Here is a 14,000-nt window from a genome sequence, read left to right as displayed (position 1 = left end):
TATATAATAAAGGTAGAACTTCAAATCAGTAAGGAAAGGAGGATGTACTCAATAAATTGTGTTAGGACAACTGACTATCAATTTTGGGGGGAACACATTGACAGGTGTTACCCCGAGCCCTCTCCCTTCTTAGCCTCTAACCCAGGATCCTTATCTGCCAATGCTGTTGCTATGCTCCACATGCTCCTTGGAAATGTCCCTGTCCTGTTACTCAGAGCCCAAGTTCCGTTTCCAATAGAGATAATAAGGTATGCATTTAACTATGACTTTCTGTAAACTGTGGGCTTCCTTCTCCTCCTGTACATTTCACAGAATCTCAGATTATCAGGGGTAATAAGTTATTTGTGGATTATCTCGTCACCTGCCCTCATTCTATAGCTAAAGGAACTGAAAGTCCTTGTTAATAAAGGGACTTGCCTTAGAATACACACCCAATTGTTAGCAGTGGTGGCTGGATCCCAAGCTCCTGCTTTCTAAGGCAAACCTCCCTGCTTTTGCACATTATAACTTCCTGTGGCCTCATCTACATATGGGTAATTTCAGGTCAGACAAGGAAACTGACTGGAGAGAAAATCTGGGCCCAGTAAACCACAGATAAAGCAGCAGAAATTCAACAAAATTTAATTATGTTATCAAAATATAGATTAAACTTGTATTGCTCCAATTGATCCTCTACCCAGACCTTTATACTATCATTTTAATTAAAGCACCCTAGAGAGAGGCTGAGGTCAAACAGAACATAGATCATTTGTCATTTTGCTTTTTCTCTGAGCTTCCTAATAATATTTCACTGAGTATGTGTGTTAGGGGGTGGGGATTAGGAACGGTATTTGGGGATTGGTACTATGTCATGAAATCATAAAGTTGAGCCTTTTAATATTTTCCTAATGAAAGGAAAATTATTGTAACTATAAACTAAATTTTACTGCTTCAATCATAGTAACGATGAAATAGTCCTCAAACACCTTTCAAGATAGTTGAGAATTACTATTCCAGATAATTTATGTTTATTCATTTAAAAGTACATTTTAAGAAAAAAATAAATTAAAAATTATGTTCTGAAAGATAAAAGTACACAGGTTAGATCAACTGGAGGCCCCATGGATTACGAGTAAATCTGAAGTAGTGCCATATTTCTGAAAAGATCTTAAATAAAAAACCCGGAAGACACAATAAAAGTGAAAACAAGACCAATTGCACTGGACAGGTTGTGAAAAAAACCCTTGATCTAGCTGCATAGATTTAGCAGCTTAGAAGATAATTAAAGGAGAAAAATGTACAGCAAGAATAAATGCAACTGAGATAACGGTAGGAGAAAATGCACAATAATAGCCCTCAACCTCAGCTGCAAACAAGTAAAGGTTATGTGGATTCTCAAGCAGTCACAGTGTTGCAACCACCCAGCTTTGTGCTGGGCAAAGACATCACAGCAAAGGCACATGGCACCAAGCAACTTTTGGCCGGAGATTTTACGCTTAGAAATGTAAGACCCAGTAACATTTAAGGAATTCTCACTCTTGCCAGGTAGCCATCCTCTTGTCCTAAAGCCATGTGACAAATGATCCTAAATACCACTTTGCCTTTTCAGCATCTGTTGTCTAAATCAGTGTAGAAACTGGAAGGACAAACACTGAATTTTGGCCCTTAGCAAAAGGGTACATTTTAGTGTCATAATGACAGTCTTGGCAGAACAGGGCATTCTTACTTGAAATGTCTCTGCCATACTGAGAGCTTTGTCCACCATAACCTGAGTCTGGCTCAATCGAAGGGACCAGTAGCCCTAAATTTTAAATATACAGGCAACGATGTGAAAACTCAAAAAACAAACTGTTTCTTGGAAATCACACTTTATGAACGGTTGTCTCGGACCACCTTTCAGCGCTTTAAAAGGTTTCATTTTCATTGTTGTTGTTTAATTTTATTTTAACAAAATATTCTTCTTAAAATTAGTATTTTGAGAAATTTTATTATTTTTTTATCTAAATGAAACTTGATCAAAAGGCAAAATTGCCTTTGGGTATGGTATATATACACTGATATATATATATTCATATATAATGGTACCAAAGAGGGAACACAGTCTTTCTGTCAAAAATGTCCATCTTGGTCACTGTGCCAAAGATGCTTCAAAGCACTGAAGTCAGCGGGCAAGAGGCTGTTTTGACCCGACCTGCAGTTTGGTGATTGTGGAAGGCACAGCATGCACTTGAGAACACCCTGGCCACAGTGCCATCGTAAAGGTGTTACCCAAATCTGTGCCACAGTAAGCTTTTCCTCGGTACATTTAGTGACGTGCCTCACCGAGGAAATGTTAAAGGTGACGTTGACGCCGAAACACATCAGTGTATCCTGCACCATGATGTCCTACTGGGCACAAAAAATGCTACACAACTGGCTTTTCTGCCTGGGCAGACTCAAAATTGTTAGAAGTGGATGACTGATATTATTACTTAAGGCTGAGACTAATCTATCTTCCCAGCACCACTTTCCAAGTGGGTTGTCATTATCACTCACATTTTTTCTGAGCACCTTCAGGTAATGACTCAATGTCTCTAGTGTATGCACAAGGCAGAGGGAAGATACCACTGGTCATTTTCAAAAGCTGCTTTCTCCAGCTATGTTCAATTTCTATTACTTACTCCTACCCCGCGACTCAATCACACACACACACACACACACACACCCCACAGGAGTATTAACTGTTTGGGATCTTCCGCAAACCATGCCAGTTTCCCTTAGGATGATCCTCAGGTGTATGTCTATTACAACCTACTACCTATCAACATGTGTGAAGATCTTTCTATTGCAGCCATTAAAGAGAGACATTTTTAAAAATGCACTCACACCTTGCCTAAATTCTCAAAAGTTCAACACTCGTGATTTAAGTATTTTTTAAGTAAAAGTCAATTAAACACCTGAAATTGCCAAAAGCAATTAGACTTACTGTACTGGGATCAGGCACAGCTCCACCAGACCAAAAAGCTCATATTCAAAGACCCAACAATTCTGATGCTTAGTGAAGAGTCCAAAGCAATTTTCTAATCTGCAAATTAAAGGCTGAAGTAGAGGACCCTTTAAAATTCAGGGCTGGATTTATAAAATCCTTGGCTATTTCCCTTTTTAGTACAACGAAAAGTAGAGAAATTGGATAACAAAGAAGAAAGGGAGGAAAAGGTTATTATGCAGGAGCTATTTAAACATGCCATGCTTCATCTAACCTGAAAACTAAAAAATTCAAGTTTTGTGAAAGAAATTGGGCAAAGTGAACAAAATTATTATTATTATTATTACATTGATTTCTCAAAGCACAATTATAAATTATATAATTTCTAATAGAAAACAAGAACACAAATTTCCCAAATTGAAAAGTACAAAAATTCTGAACTGGAAGAAACTAATATTTACCTGAGTAAAAATTCTATTACATCAACAAGACAAATTTTGACCTGGAAAAGTATCTGTTTAATTTTAGAAACAAAGTAGGGAGGCAGAAAGGAAAAACTAACTACGTTGAACCAAAAAAGAAAGGAAAGAAACCACTTCCGTATTCATTAAATAGATTGCCTTGTTATTTTCACAGACAGTAAAACCTTTTACATCCTTTTTAGTACTGGACTGGAGAGGTGTCAACAGATCTTATTTGGTCTTGTCGGTGTGTAAAGAGTTTACAAACCTGACTAAATATAGAATTAGTGAGAGTTATGCACCTATATTCATTATACATAGGAGAAGGAGAAAAAAGGGCCCTTTATGCCAACTTTGAGTTTGGCTTGATTTTTTATAACTTATTTAGAGGCCCTTGGGAATGAAAAAAACCTCTCTGAATGGAAATACTGACACAGTCTTAAATATAATAACATGAACAAGCACTTCTATGAAATTGTACCAGGATGTGACTGACAGCTCCAGTAAGTTTGAAATTCATGGAGTATCAGAAAATCAATTGCAATTGATTTAATGCCAGTAGACAGTAATGCCAAAATATAGTGAATACATGCAGAATCAAAATTTCATATTGATAAATTTGTTGGGGTTTTTTTTTTTTACAGGAATATGTGTAAAATGTGTGGGATCTTTATTCTCACGAGAGGAGGAAAGAGAAAATGTAAAATTTCTGTGTAGACTCTCTCCAGTTCTGTCATATGATTAAAAATACTTGCCCTGGCTGGTGTGGCTCAGTTGGTTAAGCATAGTCCTGTGTACGGAAATGTTTCCGGTTTGATTCCTAGTCAGGGCATGCTGGGTTGGGGGCTCGATCCTCAGTGGGAGGAGAGGGGGCGTGCAGGACGCAGCTGATTGATGTTGTTCTCACATCAATGTTTCTCTCTCCCTTTCTCTCTCTCTAAAACTCAATTAAAAGGCTTTAAAAAATAATAAAAATACTGATTCTGAAAAAGTTAAAGCTGCCATGCTAACACTGAGAGTGAATGTGAAGAAGTGTTAAATCAGTAGATCTAAATCTGTGCTTTGTTTCTTAAGTCTCACCTGCAAGGCTGTGCACTCGATATGCACAAAGATATCATTACTTAATGAAGTCGAAAACACTAAGGCTCCACTTATTTTTGTCTATCTGCTGTACTTTTTATTCTTTGGTGGATTTTATCACCCTTGCATTTTCTTGAAAGTCACTCTTTTACTTAAAAATCTGCTTAATTTCATTTTATATTTTCTAAATTTTAAAACTTTTAATCTCTTAAACATCTCATGATTTTAAGCTACATTTTATTTAATTTTTCCCCTCTGGTTTTAACTTTTTGTATTTGCCTTTTCTTCTTGACCCACTGAAAGTTATTTAGTACCATTTTCTTTCTCTTATCATGTTCACAGAGATAAACATATGTACATTAAAATGTCTTCTACGACTTCAGGGATAGACAGACTAAATCAATAAAACACTAACCCATTCATTTAAGAAACAGTTATGGACAAATACATGAAAGGTACTGCACTAAGAGCTAGTGGGACTATAAAAATGAATAAAACGCCGTTTCAGCACCTCAACAAGCTTTAATATGTACATGGCAGTGGAATCAGCACAACAGAAGAAAGAAGATGCAGTTGCATTTCAGAAAGCAATTTGTCTAATTCACACAAATGTGAAATTAGTGTTATATCATGCGAGGTGTCACCGGGAGGAAATACAACATAAAAGGACCGACACTGTCAGGGTCAAACACAGACCTAAAAAACGTGGACATTTTGTCAACTGAGCTGCCATATACTTTCAGTTTGTTTGTAAGTCACATTGTTAAAAGGGGCTGTGAGTTTCAGCGTCTACAATTACGTTTTGTCAGGCTCTCACATGATACCAAACAACAAAAACCCCAGGAGGAGCCAGCAAACTGCTCATGCTAATATTTTCTATTTTTGTCTGCCACTAATCTCTCAATTTTTAATAGTAGGTGGAAAACATAAACGTTTCATTTAAATTGTGCAAGTAAATCCATAAAAATACTTACTTTTCAAAAATCAAGTTAATTTTAATTTCAGAAATAGTCTATGTGAATGTGTTTTCCCATCACCATCACTGATAAATATTGAAGACTCTCTGGTATTTAGAACAATGCTTAAGTTTTTATAATTCCATAGTAACCCCAGGCCTATCCAACGGTCAGAATTTCTTGAAATCTCATTTAAAAGATTGCTGCTTTAAAATAAGTAATTAGAAAAGATCCCTTTTTAAAAGGCAATCAGAAAGTCACCATTTTTATATACAAAGGAGTTAGAGGCAAGTTTAGGGTTATGGTCATCCTAAAATTACTGAGTTGAAAGGATGGAACAACATATAAGAAGCAGTAGGAAGGAGATTAGAGAAGAGAGACATTGATGCACCCTCCACATGCTATGTTTGATACTGTAAGTTTAGGAGAGCAGAAATCCTACATTTAAAAAATCGGTACTTACATTTCTATCTAGAAATTTCATTTATGAGGAATGCCTCATTCATAGATGATGTTTGAAAGGAGGTAACTGTATTTTTGTAGTAAGGATACAAGAAATTGGATAACCTTTCAAGTACCCTAGCTGGGCCCCGGATAGAGGGTTTTAGGGTTCTCTGCTGGAGTAGCTCGACAGTCATGTATTTGCATGCTAGGGAAAGAATATCTGGAATAATCCAAAGCACAATTCTTTCACTAAAAATAAGGAAGTGACAAGCACAAAAAGGGAAATAAAAGTTAAAAAAATAAAAAGTGTAGAAAGTAGACTTACTGATCAACAAAACCCCAAAGAAAAACCTAGAATATACAGTTGACCCTTGAACAACATGGAGGTTAGGGTCGCCAAAGCCCCATGCAGTCGAAAATCCACATATAACTTGTAAGTCCCCCAAAACTTCACTATTAGTAGTCTACTGTTGACTAGAACCCTTACGATAACATAAACAGTTGATTAATACATAATTTTTATGTCATGTGTATTATATACTGTATTCTTACAATAAAATGAGGTAGAGGAAATAAAATGTTACTAAGAAAACCATTCAAAAGAGAAAATATATTTACAGTGTTTATTGAAAAAAATCCTAAAATTACTGAGTTGAAAGGATGGACCTGTGCAGTTCAAACCCATGTTGTTCAAGGTCATCGCCACACAGAAACATACCATCATTAACATCTGGCTTTTGAGGAAGTCTTCTCTCAAATGCCATGTGACTTTCTTTAGGCTACAGAAAACCTAAAATTGATGAAACATAAACTAGGAGTGATTATTCACTGTTCAAAAACATCTGCCAAAGCATCTCTTTAAATCTTTCTTCTGCTTCATTCAACTACAATTTCTGTGATGAGTAGGCTAACACAAAACATAGGGCTTCAGTGAGCCTACAACAGGGCCTGGAGGGACTGAGTCTCAATAAACTTTTTTTGTGTTGAATGAATACACAAAAGAGCACCTTGTATATGAATGGATTGTGTTCCTGAAAACTATCTGTTAACTCAGTTGTTTAGAACTGAGAATGTAATTCTCCAAACTATGCTATAAATTAAGGTTAAATTCCAGACTAATTCAATGGTTCATGAAGTCATGAGCATACCAAAGTTTTGCTACCATTGATACCAGCTTAAATTCTAAAGTATATGACATACAGAAAGAGAGGGAAAAAGAAACATCTCTTCCTTTGTGAGTCATCATTAGCCAAGAAAAAATGTTTGGAAATGGTATTTAGCTTTTGTCATTCTCCCAAATTTCTTTCTACTTCCTAGTTCCTCTTTCCTCAGTCACCAAAAAGCCTCATTTTCTTATTTTGCTCCAATTGTGGCAAGCCATCCAAATGGATTCTATCTACTTCCCAAAGTGTTCCATGTACCAAATAAATGACCTTCCCCCCCACCCCCCACCTCTCAATAAAAATCTCTATTTCTTCAGGGATATTCACTTCAGTCAAGTAGACACCAGGTGTGTATTATTAAGAGGGATTTTAGACAGTTTAATAAGATGAAGTCTCGTGGGAGAGGTTAAATTTATGAATTATACACCAGCAGAGCAGTAGGGCTCAGAATGTACTAGCCACTTAAAAGTTGATCATTTGTGAGCTGCAAAAAGAAAGAACAGAATAGGGAATTGTCCTCAAGCCAAGCAAAAGAAGAGGGGGAAGTCACACATTTTATTTCAAGACTTGCCTGATTTTTCCCTGATACTGAGGCCTGGAAGTCAGCTTGTAATGGGAATTCACTCTATCAAATACCTGAAAACTGTCATCTGTTAACCCAACATGATGAAAACGAGTTGCAGTTTTAATTTGGATGACTTAATTCAGCGGATAGCACTGAGTGACTAAATTTTCTTGAGTATTACTTAACTATATTTAAAATCAATGACCTTAATAATTCTGATAATTTCTCATGTTATAATTGCTGCTGTCAGAAATGTTTAACCGATATTTATTGAGTTATATAAATAACCAATATTTATTATCCCCCTCAAAAAAAAAGAACATTTTTTTTCTGCATGTTGTGGGAGACTGCAGATTACAGAGAAATATTTAATGCCTATATAAAATCAATTTAAATGTATCTACTTTGATGGTATCTAGTAATATCTTCAATTAGGATTACTACTTTATAACCTTCCTGGCTTCTCCCTGATAAAACTTAACAAAAACCAGTGAAATTAAATACAGTAATACATTATCCTTCCATACACCAATTCCTTTAAAATGCATCATGAGATAGCAACTCTTTTACAAAAAAAATGGATGAAAAAATAGATACATTTTTTAGCACAGATAAACTAATAAATTGTATTTAAAGTGATCAATTCTTGAAAATAATTTAAAATTCGAAATATTTGCACTACTATAGAACTGGGAAGGGGGTAGTGTTAATAGCAGACTTAGAAGATTTCTATTTAGGTGAGGGAAAAAAAGATATAACCAGAAGGAATTAAAGGAATTCAAAGTAAGTCTGTATGCCAGAGAAAACCATAGCAGTTGTTCAGAAAGTATTTATTAAAATCCCCTGTTCTACTCCTTATGCAAGAGTGCTAACCCAGCTGCAGCTCTGCTGTCACTCAGTTCCCATAGAAGACGACAGCCATTTATTGTTTTGGTCAGAAATTTTGCCGACCAGTGTTATACCACCAGTCTTTCTTAATTCTCCATCCACAGAATCAAAAAATTTAAAAAATTCTTTTAAAGTTTATAAACATGCATAAAAACCCAGAAGTTTACGTGTCTAGGCTGCTTTCTCATTGCTTGAGCAACTAAAAAATACGTTTTTATGTAAAAATAGAACTTGGCCATGGAATGTTTTAGTAGAAATAAATGGCGAAGGTATTTAACTTTGAAAAGCATCAAATATACAGGCATGCTATTCCTGCTTTAATTTTTTATTTTGTTTCCTCTGAAAAAGCATGCATTTTCAGAAGACTCAGTACACTGGGTAAATTTCATAGAAATATGACCTTGTTTTTACTGGGCAACAAAAAGAAATTTATAAGGAATTTTTAAAAAATAGTAGACTTTCAATTACCTAATCAAAATTATTTTTTATTATTTCCAAAAATCTTTTTTTGTCTATACACACTTGTATTGTTATAATTGTATTCAGTGTTCCCACAATTTTAAATTGTTTTTCACTTAACATCACATTATCAATATTTCTCATGTTGTTTCATAGTCAATATCAGTATCATAAATAACAATTTTGACTTTTATGCTATTTTAATCTAGTTTGGGATTTAGATGACATTCACATTTTTTTAAAAAACTGAGATACTTCCCATAATTTTATATGTTTCAGAGAAAATGTATAAGCATGGAAATTAATTATTTCTTCAAAGTTTGAAAGAAATCCAATGAGTCTATCAAATCATGTGTTTAGGGAAGCAGATTTACTAAAACCTTAATTTATCCTGAATTAGTGGTGATTTAAAACTTTTCTTATTATAAGTTTATAATTTAATCTATGTGAAAAATAGCAACTCATTTCACCTACATATTCATAAACAGCATTTTGTAAATAATTATTCATAGTATTTCATCATAATTTTAATAATATTGCTTAATACCTATATGATTGCTTTGCTATATCTCCTTTCTCATTTTCAAATTTAACTAGTGCAAATTTTTGCTTATCTCCTTTACTATTGCTTTCAAAGAGTGACTTCTTGATTCATTTATCTATTTTTCAGCTTTCCATTTTACCTTTTTTTTAAAAAAATTATTTTCAATTATCTGTACTTGAATAAGTTATTTTCCTTTCTCTGTAAATTAACATTCATAAAGCTCTAAATTACTTCCAAGTTCTGCTCTAATCATATTAGTTAGATGTTAATATGTAGTTTTAAATTTTTTGCTATTAGCTAAATAGTCTTTTATTGCATTTTTTACTTTTTCCTACACCCAATCATTATTTACAAGACTATTTTTGTATTTCAAAATGTTTGGAGTATTTTCATTGTTGGAGTTGGAGATGCAAACAAAAATGATATTAAGTCTTTAAAAGTATATTGAGATTTTTCTTTGAATCCTCAGAGATAATGTATCTTGTACACATTTGTAGGCACTTGAAAAATCAGATTTCTGGCTAGATAAGCTGAAGGGTATATTTAAAAAGCCAAATTTAAATCCCTTTATAAAGTCATATGGGTCACATATCAGCCTCCTTGATATGCTAAGAACTAAATGTAGTAACATTTGAATAGCATTTAGCATAGAGCCTAGCATATCATAACTACTCAATAAAATGATGTTGGCCGTGTGTGTAATTATAACAGTAAAGTTGAGTTGCGGTTACGTTAGTATGTGTAATAGTAACAGTAATGGCAGTCTAAGTAGTAGTTACATCCCTCCTACCTGTTGTGCTGGCTTAGCTGTACTATAGATGTGGAGAAGAATAAACTAGTAGTGTGTTCTAGGGCTGGATTTTCTTATTTATGACATAATTTGGCTGGACTAGATGCTTTCCGAAGTTATCTTCAGGACCCAAACTCTATTTCCACCAGATATAGGCTGCACATGTCCTTTATTCTGAAACACTGTGTGATCAAAGTTCTCAGGGAACTGAAGTCAAGATAGAAAATTTTACCAAACTCACTACTCCATCTGAATGTTTTGAACAAGTAGGAATTGATTCATTGTTTCTGAAATACAAGTAAAATTCCCAAAGCAATTTAAGCCAGATACTACTCCACCACAGAAGTCTTGGTACCTATGATAATTTGTGTATATTTTCCACTATTATTAGCAAACAAAGAATTTAAGAGAAAACATGGAATACAGAGTATTAGCATGTCTGACTATGGAATCCAGAACATTCCTCCATTAAAATTTATTGACAAAGGCCAAAATATATTTCATCTAAGAATGTTTATCATTAAGATCAAAAATTATTATTAAGAATAAAAATTCTTATCATTGTTATTAAGAATGAAAATTTCCCATCATCTATTACGAGAATCTCTGGTGATTAAAAACAAAACAAAAACATTAAAACCTTATTATGGATAATCTATGAATAACCTATTGCAAAAACAATAAAAACCATGGCTTTATACCTGCTGAAATAAATGCCTCTGCTGCCGTTTTAATGGTTTTAAACAAGGTACAAAAAGCAGAGACTTACCCGTGCGATAGACAAAGTTGCCTTCGGTTTCCGATGACGAAGGAGACACTAATTCTTCCTCAAATTCATTGGAACTAAAAGATCCCGAATGGTTTCTTTGCCTTGTTTTTCCCATCATGGCAGCGTTTGTGGCCATGACATGTCTCAAAGAGTCGTTAAGGTAACGGTTCAATAAGCTGCTCTTGTATTTTGGGGGTGACACGTAGTCCTCATTGGTCCGTGACTCTGGCCTCACTCCTGCCTTTATGACTGAGCTCTCACTTTTAATCACAGGATGGTGAATGGGATTATTATAGCCCCCTTCGTTCATGTGGCTTCTTGGAGGGTTTTCTCCATCTAAAAGGGAAAAATATCACTACGTAGGACTTGTATGTACTTTTCCCCAGCCACCCAACTGTTATGCTTAATCATTAAAAATATATGTAAAGGAAGAATATTTAAAGTGTATAAAATTATCTTTTATATTCAAGATTAATTTGTAGGCAAAAAAGGAGGAGTCTATGTGATCTGTCCCTATGGTATTTTAATTTTAATAATTTTCACAGAAAATGTTATTCTGACACACAATGAATTATAGATAAGAGGAAACAGCCATTGTCATTTCTAGTATTATAAAAGTGAAAAGGAACCATTATGGCACCATCATATTTTGTGGGATTGACCTTAAAAATAGCAATTGAAGTAAACTTATTATAAAGGCAAAGCCAATGAAGCAAAATAAAATATGAACAAACCTTCAGAACATGAATCATCGCTGCTTACACTAAGCCGCTCAGCATTTCCTTGAACATACTTGTTGTACAACTTTATTCTTAAAGCCCAGCTTAAATCTGGCTGTCGAACAGTATTCTTAAGTCGACGTCTTGCATTAGCAAACCAATTTGACACCTAAGAAAGTATTATTTCTCAATTAACAAAACAAAAAATTACCCATCATACAATTACTTTCCCATAAAGGACCTAAGCCTCTCTCAGTATCTCTGATCACTAAATATCCTCAGGGTGTTGCAGTATTAGATACTCCTTCCACTCACTCATTCATGCATTCAACAAATATGCTGAGTGCTAACTACAGAGATTGAGCACTAATTGTATTCTGGGAATTTGAAAAATTCAGATGCCTTGCCATCGAATTTTCAGTCTAATCAAAGAGGTAGAAGAGTATACAAATAAGTCTAATTATAGGAAAGAATGGGAAGAATAGCTTAGGATACATTAAAATAAAATGATACAGGCTCTGGTTGGTGTGGCTAAATGGTTAGAGCGTTGCCAGCTACACCAAAGTGTCTTCAGTTTGATTCCCATCAAGGACACATAACTGGATTGTAGGTCCCATCCCTGGCCCTGGTAGGTGCAAGTGCAGGAGGCAACCAATCGATGTGTCTCTTTTACATTAATCTTTCTCCCCCTACCACTCTCCTCCTTCCATCCCTCAACTCTCTCTAAAACCAGAAAAAAATATCCTCAGGTGAGGATTAACAAGAAAATAAAAATTAAAAATAAAATAAAACAACACAGGATTCCAAAGGAAAGAGGGGATACATGTGACTCAAGACTTCATGAGAAATTTAAGGTAGGCTTTGAAGGAAAATGTCAGGTATAATGGGTAGGTAAGTGTGTTCCCAATAAAGAGGACATTGGAACAAAGATAAGTCAAATGGCAGAAAGAGTGTGGTAAGAAGAGAGAGAGTTAAAGATGACTGTGAATCATCAAATCTGTGTAACCAAGAGGAGGATAGTACCATTTTGAGAAAGAAAGTAGAACTGTTTAAAGACAGAATGATATGTTTGTTTGGGGGCATGTTTAGTTGAAGGCAACAGAAGAGTATACAGGTGAGATGCGCAGCAAGAAAATATAATGGTACCTGACACTTAAGGGAGAGGAAGAGCAGATTTGGATCAAATGTGCAGAGGTGATAGCTGAAATTGTGAGAGTAAAAAGAACAAAAGATGGTCAAGGACCAATGGAAACCTCCAGTGATTAAGGATGTTTATAATAATAAAAGCATAATATGCTAATTAGACTAGACATCCTTCTGGACGAAGCCAGGGCGGCGAGGGAAGCGGGGGTCCTGGGTGCCAGAGGAAAGCCGGTGCCTGCAGCCGGGGGAAGGAAGGCCTACTCTTGCATGAATTTTGTGCATCGGGCCTCTAGTAGGAATATAAAAGAGGAACTGGCAAAACAGCCAGAGATAGAGACAAGTAACACCCAGCTTTAAGCTAAAAGTCAAATGCTCTTAAAGAAAAAAAAAACTACAAAACAAAGTACAGTTACTTCCATTGCTTTTTTTATAGGATGCTACTGAATTTCTAGAGGCTACAATGGTACTTGAGGTTTCTTTTAAAACATCAGGTTATCATCAGAATACATTTATGAAAAACCTGAGGGACTGATATTTACCCTTAAAGAATGAAATGTGGAAAGAGAAATACATCTTTCTGTCAATTTGTTCCAGACCACGGCCCCACATTACCAACATGGTTTGTGTGGCAATGATTGCACTGAAAGCTCTTTTTCTCCTTATTTTAGATTTATAATATAAATAACATCATTTTTGCATATTGTTCAAGCCCTAATTGTTGAGAGTAGACATGTGGTGATTCCTACTTAAAAAACAACAACAACAAAGCTGCAATTTTTTTCTCTCTTTGTTTCCATGGGTAGAACATGGTAGTTTCCCCCATTTACTTATATACGTATCTGCATAAAATACATCATATGTTTTATATAAATTCAATATCACTGCCTTGTGTCTTAAGCAATTGTTCTCTTAAACTTACATGTAATAAGGTAACATCTCACCATGGCATTTCAGATGTCTTAGTCTTCATCAACCCTTCTTCCTCCCAAGCTATGCTATTATTACTACAATTCAATCTGACTTCAAATTCTCAGTCTTTCCCAAACTCTATAGACAGACAACTTCTGGGACTGCT

General features: G+C 34.9%; 1 protein-coding gene across 1 annotated transcript in view; it reads right to left on the bottom strand.

Annotated features, from left to right (window-relative positions):
- The window catches only part of MKX (mohawk homeobox), a 71,378-nt gene that overhangs the window by 49,532 nt on the left and 7,846 nt on the right, over positions 1 to 14,000 (bottom strand). Inside the window, exons 3-4 of the mRNA XM_070407350.1 lie at positions 11,798 to 11,951; positions 11,064 to 11,399 (exon numbers count right to left, since the gene is read on the bottom strand). Coding sequence (XP_070263451.1) covers positions 11,064 to 11,399; positions 11,798 to 11,951 — 490 coding nt within the window. The remainder of the gene's footprint in view (positions 1 to 11,063; positions 11,400 to 11,797; positions 11,952 to 14,000) is intronic.

Source organism: Myotis yumanensis, unplaced genomic scaffold (assembly GCF_028538775.1).
Source record: "Myotis yumanensis isolate MYYU_CA2020_CCGP unplaced genomic scaffold, mMyoYum1.0.hap1 SCAF_1, whole genome shotgun sequence".
Classification (NCBI taxonomy): domain Eukaryota; kingdom Metazoa; phylum Chordata; class Mammalia; order Chiroptera; family Vespertilionidae; genus Myotis; species Myotis yumanensis.
The sequence above is the reverse complement of the archived record's forward strand: the minus strand, read 5'-3'. Positions and strand labels throughout refer to the sequence as shown.